The following is a 5,728-nucleotide window of genomic DNA, read 5'->3' on the forward strand; positions in this document are numbered from 1 at the left end:
TTTCATCTGTTGTTGAACTATAGCGATTTAGTTCATGAGACACATACATTTTTCCATTCTATGAAATTCTTATCCTTGTCTTTTCAATCTATAGTTGAAGGATGCCTCCGCGTAGGAATCCAAGGCGAAACAACGGTGAGGAAGCACCTATACCACCACCACCTCCACCACCTCAATTTGATGCTGTTATGTTTCAAGCAGCAGTCACCGCGGCAGTGGCAGCTGCCATGTCACAGATCAATAACTCGAGTACTAATGGCTCAGGATCTGGCACACACCTATCCAACCATGGCGAGAGTCATGGACCACCTCGAGAATGCACCTATAAGGACTTCACTAATGCCAAGCCCCAGATGTTTTATGGTACTGGTGGTGTGATGGCCCTGAGGCAGTGGATCGAAAGGACGGAGGCAGTCTTTGAAATATGCTCCTGCCCCGAGCACAGCAAGGTCAAATTTGCAACTTTCACCCTTCTCGATAAAGCTTTAACTTGGTGGAATGGCCACGTTAAAGTACTCACCCTAATCGTGGCAAACTCCATAAGCTGGGAGAACTTGAAGGCCATGATGATGAGAGAATACTGCCCACGGGGAGAGATTCAAAAGCTTGAACACGAGCTATGGACTCTCGGAATGGTTGGTACCGACATCGCTCCTTATACCAACAGATTCTGCGAGCTGGCAATCCTTTGTCCAGATATGATTGCTCCCGAGAGCAAGAAGATAGAAAGGTACATCTGGGGACTGACGCCCCAAATGCGATCAAGCGTGTTAGCTTCTAAACCTGACACCTTTGAAAGTGCTAAGGAACTGGCACAATCTCTAATCGACTACGGAGGTCATCAGAACTCAACCACTTCTGCACCAGCCCCACAGAAAGCAAACAACAACTACAACAACTACAACAACAACAATGGCAGGAAGAGGGCATGGATTAAAGGGAAGGGTGGATCTTCCCAAGAATCCGCAAAGAAACAACTGGTGTCAGTAAATGCGGCCACTGTACCTGCTACAGCCCCTACAAATACCTACCCAACAAAGCCTTATATAGGCAACCTCCCAAAATGCACCAAATGCAATTACCACCACCATGGACTTTGTCGAGCTATGCAGTGCGCCAACTGCAGCCAGAAAGGGCACACAGCCCGTTTCTGCAAGGAACCCGCAAAGCCGATCACTCAAATTCCCGGTGCGGGTGTAGGGCAGGCTTGCTACGGTTGTGGCGAGGTGGGCCACTACCAGAGAAACTGTCCTAAGGCAGCAGGCACCGGAGGTGTGAGACGAGTTTTGGCAATAGGCCACAACGAAGCTGTAGCTGACCCAACTATTGTTGCTGGTACGTTCCTTCTCGATAATTCATACGCATGCATATTATTCGATAGTGGAGCGGAGAGAAGTTTCGTGAGTCAAAACTTTATTCATTTACTTAAACCTAAACCTAGCAAGTTAGAAAAATCATTCACTATAGAGATGGCCAATGGAAAAACTGAAAACACAAATTGCATATACATGGGCTGTACGTTAACATTAGACGGCCATTCTTTCCCAATCAATCTCATGCCGGTTCAAATTAAAAGTTTCGACGTCATAGTCGGAATGGATTGGTTGAGCCTTCTTCGCGCCGACATCATGTGCTTTGAGAAAGCAGTCCGTCTTAACCTCCCAAACAACGAAACATTAGTTATCTACGGCGACAAATCTAGTGCAAACCTTCGCATCATTTCGTGCATCCAAGCTCGAAAGTGCTTGCGGAAGGATTGTCGAGCATTCCTAGCGCACATCGTCGATACAAGTCAAGAACTGAAGGACATCAAGAGCATCTCGGTAGTACGCGACTTTCCCGATATCTTTCCAGAAGAACTGCCAGGATTACCACCGCAACGCCAAGTCGAGTTTAGAATCGACTTAATTCCAGGAGCTACCCCAGTAGCGAAGTCGCCTTATCGTCTTGCACCAGCAGAGATGCAGGAACTTTCCAGTCAACTTAATGAACTCCTTCACAAAGGATTCATAAGACCAAGTTTCTCACCTTGGGGAGCACCGGTCTTGTTTGTAAAGAAGAAAGACGGATCGTTCCGTATGTGCATCGACTACAGAGAGCTGAACAAACTTACTGTCAAGAACCGCTATCCTCTACCCCGTATCGACGACCTATTCGATCAACTTCAAGGGGCGAACTACTTCTCCAAAATAGACCTGCGATCCGGATATCACCAATTACGAGTTCTAGAGAGGGACATTCCAAAGACAGCCTTCCGAACTCGTTATGGACACTACGAATTCGTGGTGATGCCGTTCGGATTAACCAATGCACCAGCAGTATTTATGGACCTAATGAATAGGGTATGCCGCCCTTACTTGGATCAGTTCGTCATCGTCTTTATCGATGATATACTTATCTACTCTCGAAGTGAGGAAGAGCATAGTCAACACCTACGAAAAGTCCTAGAAACACTGCGAACGGAGAAACTCTATGCGAAGTTCTCTAAATGCGAATTTTGGATTCGAAGAGTCGAATTTTTAGGTCACGTTGTTAGCGAGAAAGGTATACACGTGGACCCTTCCAAAATTAAGGCTATTGAGAACTGGTCGGCACCAAAGACACCTACAGAAATTCGTCAATTTCTAGGTCTAGCTGGCTACTATCGCAGATTCATAAAGAACTTTTCGAGCATTGCGAAACCTCTTACTTCATTAACCCAGAAAGGAATGGCCTTTGACTGGGAAGCGAAACAAGAGAAGGCATTCCAGACACTAAAACAGGCCTTGTGCACCGCACCGATACTATCCCTCCCCGAAGGGATAGAAGACTTCGTAGTGTATTGCGATGCTTCAAATCAAGGACTTGGTTGTGTTCTTATGCAAAGAGGGAAGGTTATCGCTTATGCCTCCCGACAGCTTAAGACACACGAAGTGAACTATACGACACACGACCTCGAGTTAGGAGCAGTGGTATTTGCTCTGAAGATCTGGAGGCACTACTTATACGGAACAAAGAGTACTATATTCACCGATCACAAGAGCCTTCAACACATTTTCGATCAGAAGGAACTCAACATGCGACAACGACGATGGGTTGAGTTACTGAATGACTACGAATGCGAAATTCGTTATCATCCTGGCAAGGCCAACGTAGTAGCCGACGCCCTCAGTCGAAAGGAATACACTGGTCGGAGGGTCAAATCTCTGACCATGACTATCCATTCCCACCTATCCGCACAAATTAAAGAAGCACAAATGGAAGCTTTGCAACCTGAAAATGTGGCGGGTGAATCCCTGCGAGGAATGGAGAAGAATTTAGAAGTCAAGGGTGGCGGAGCCTACTATCTCATGGACCGAATCTGGACCCCAAATCATGGTGGTTTCAGAAACGTAGTCATGACCGAGGCTCACAATTCAAGATATTCCGTTCACCCGGGTTCAGATAAAATGTATCTGGATCTTAAGAAACTGTACTGGTGGCCTAACATGAAAGCAGAAATTGCTACCTTCGTGAGTAAATGTCTTACTTGCGCTAAGGTTAAGGTCGAGTATCAGAAACCGTCAGGACTACTACAACAACCAGAGATACCGGAATGGAAATGGGAGCGGATTACTATGGACTTCATAACCAAGTTACCCAAGACGACAAGTGGACTCGATACCATATGGGTCATTGTCGACAGATTGACCAAATCCGCACATTTCCTACCCATCAAGGAGACTGACAAAATGGAGAAGCTTACAAGAACTTACTTAAGGGAAGTAGTGCGACTGCATGGTGTTCCGATATCCATTATCTCCGATCGAGATAGTAGATTCACTTCAAGGTTCTGGCAATCACTACAAAGTTCCCTGGGAACTAGGCTAGACATGAGTACAGCCTACCACCCACAGACAGACGGACAAAGTGAGAGAACAATACAAACTTTAGAAGACATGCTGAGAGCCTGCGTGATTGACTTTGGAAAGGCATGGGATATTCATTTACCCCTTGTCGAATTTTCATACAACAATAGTTATCATACAAGCATAAAGGCTGCTCCGTTTGAAGCCCTCTATGGTCGAAAGTGCAGATCCCCTCTGTGCTGGACTGAAGTTGGCGATACCCAGTTAGCTAGAGGAAGAGTTCCTGAAAGCACTCTCACAGGTCCGGAGATCATACGTGAAACAACAGAGAAGATCGTTCAGATTCGTGAACGATTGAAGGCCTCAAGAGACCGACAGAAAAGCTACGCTGACCAAAGGAGGAAACCTTTAGAATTCCAGGTAGGAGACCACGTCTTATTAAAGGTCTCACCGTGGAAGGGTTTAATACGATTTGGAAAGCGTGGGAAACTAAATCCAAGATACATAGGGCCTTTCGAGATTCTTGCCAGGATCGGCCCTGTGGCTTACAAGCTTAACCTACCGCGCGAACTTAGTAACATCCATCCAACCTTCCACGTCTCAAACTTGAAAAAGTGTCTGTCCGACGAGACTCTTGTTATTCCACTCGACGAGATCGAGATCAACGAGAGCCTCAACTTTGTGGAAGAACCAGTAGAAATCATGGATCGAGAGGTCAAACAAACAAAACAAAGTCGCATACCCATCGTGAAGGTTCGCTGGAACGCCAAGCGGGGACCCGAATTCACATGGGAACGCGAAGATCAGATGAAACAAAAGTACCCTCATCTCTTTCATGTTCACTAGTATCTTTGCTACTTTAAATTTCGGGACGAAATTCTCTCTAACGGGGGGATGATGTGGCAACCCGATATTTCAACTCCTTGTAAGGACCAGAATGGGTCAAGTATTGTAACCGCTTCTAAGTAATAAAATTTACTTTCATAATAAAACGTACAAATAGTTCTATTTAATTTCCTTCTATGATTAAATGTCTTTGAACCATGATCGTATGTGAAAAGAACGCCCAAATCCGACTTCATATAGCGAAGATGTGATTTTTCCAAGTTCGGCTTAGCAACAGACCGCTAAAAACTCGAATCGGAGATCGAGCGACTTTTGGCCGGAATGACCTAAACGAGAATCGAAGGTCTCGACAATGGTATTCCAGCGGTAAAAAGTCTGGCAAAAACCGACATCAGATAAAGAAGTTATGAATTTTCTAAGAAATTCCTTAAACACGATGGATTTTTAATAAATAATAAAAATATAATTTTGGAATTTGCCGACGGTGTCTAAACGAAAGTTGTAGAGCGTAGTCTCACCTACGCGAGGATATAAAGACCATCGAAAACGGAGTTCGTATGAAGAAGATATGGATTTTTGAAGTTTATTAAATAAATTATTTATTTATTTAATTCAAAATTCGGATATTATCCGAAGGGGAGTCAGCATCCTCCTCCGAAGTACGCGCTGCGTACTCCTGTACGCCCCGCGTAACCGAGAGGATTGGCCTCGGATCGTCCACGTCGCCATATCCGAGGAATCCGATCCATCCGACCCGTCCGACCCGTCCGACCCGACGTCCCATCCGACCCGGCGTCCCATCCGACCCACCTCCCCAGCAACCCGTCCCATCCGAACCGAGGCAGTCGAGGCTTCGGTCATGCATGACGTACGCGTACGCAGCGCGTACGAGCGTACGCCCCGCGTACCGAGGCAGACCAGCCTTCCTATAAATAGAATGCGAGGGTTTCCAAAGAAAGGGTTCATTTCTCTTATCTCTCTCTCAACTTTGCCTCGTTTTCCGTGTCCGTTCAAACCCGAAGCTCTGGTCTTTTTGGCTCAAGTCCCGAAGGTCG

The 5,728-nt window shown here is 46.0% G+C and overlaps 1 protein-coding gene across 1 annotated transcript; it reads left to right on the forward strand.

Annotated features, from left to right (window-relative positions):
- The first annotated feature begins 1,508 nt into the window (after positions 1–1,508).
- LOC145053686 (uncharacterized) lies at positions 1,509–4,673 on the forward strand. Its single transcript, XM_079001777.1, has 3 exons — positions 1,509–1,925; positions 2,100–2,441; positions 3,519–4,673. The coding sequence occupies exons 1-3, from the start codon at positions 1,509–1,511 to the stop codon at positions 4,671–4,673; spliced, it is 1,914 nt and encodes a 637-aa protein (XP_078857903.1).
- Positions 4,674–5,728: the final 1,055 nt, after the last annotated feature.

Source organism: Lactuca serriola, chromosome 5 (assembly GCF_051521515.1).
Source record: "Lactuca serriola cultivar US96UC23 chromosome 5, Lser_US96UC23_V15, whole genome shotgun sequence".
Lineage (NCBI taxonomy): Eukaryota > Viridiplantae > Streptophyta > Magnoliopsida > Asterales > Asteraceae > Lactuca > Lactuca serriola.

Excerpts from the sequence above, each read along its gene's own strand:
- LOC145053686 (XM_079001777.1), top strand. The coding sequence starts at position 1,509 with ATGGGCTGTACGTTAACATTAGACGGCCATTCTTTCCCAATCAATCTC. Across the intron at positions 1,926-2,099 it reads TAATTCCAGGAGCTACCCCA|CTGAACAAACTTACTGTCAA; the intron begins GTAGCGAAGTCG and ends GACTACAGAGAG. Across the intron at positions 2,442-3,518 it reads ATAGTCAACACCTACGAAAA|GTTAAGGTCGAGTATCAGAA; the intron begins GTCCTAGAAACA and ends ACTTGCGCTAAG.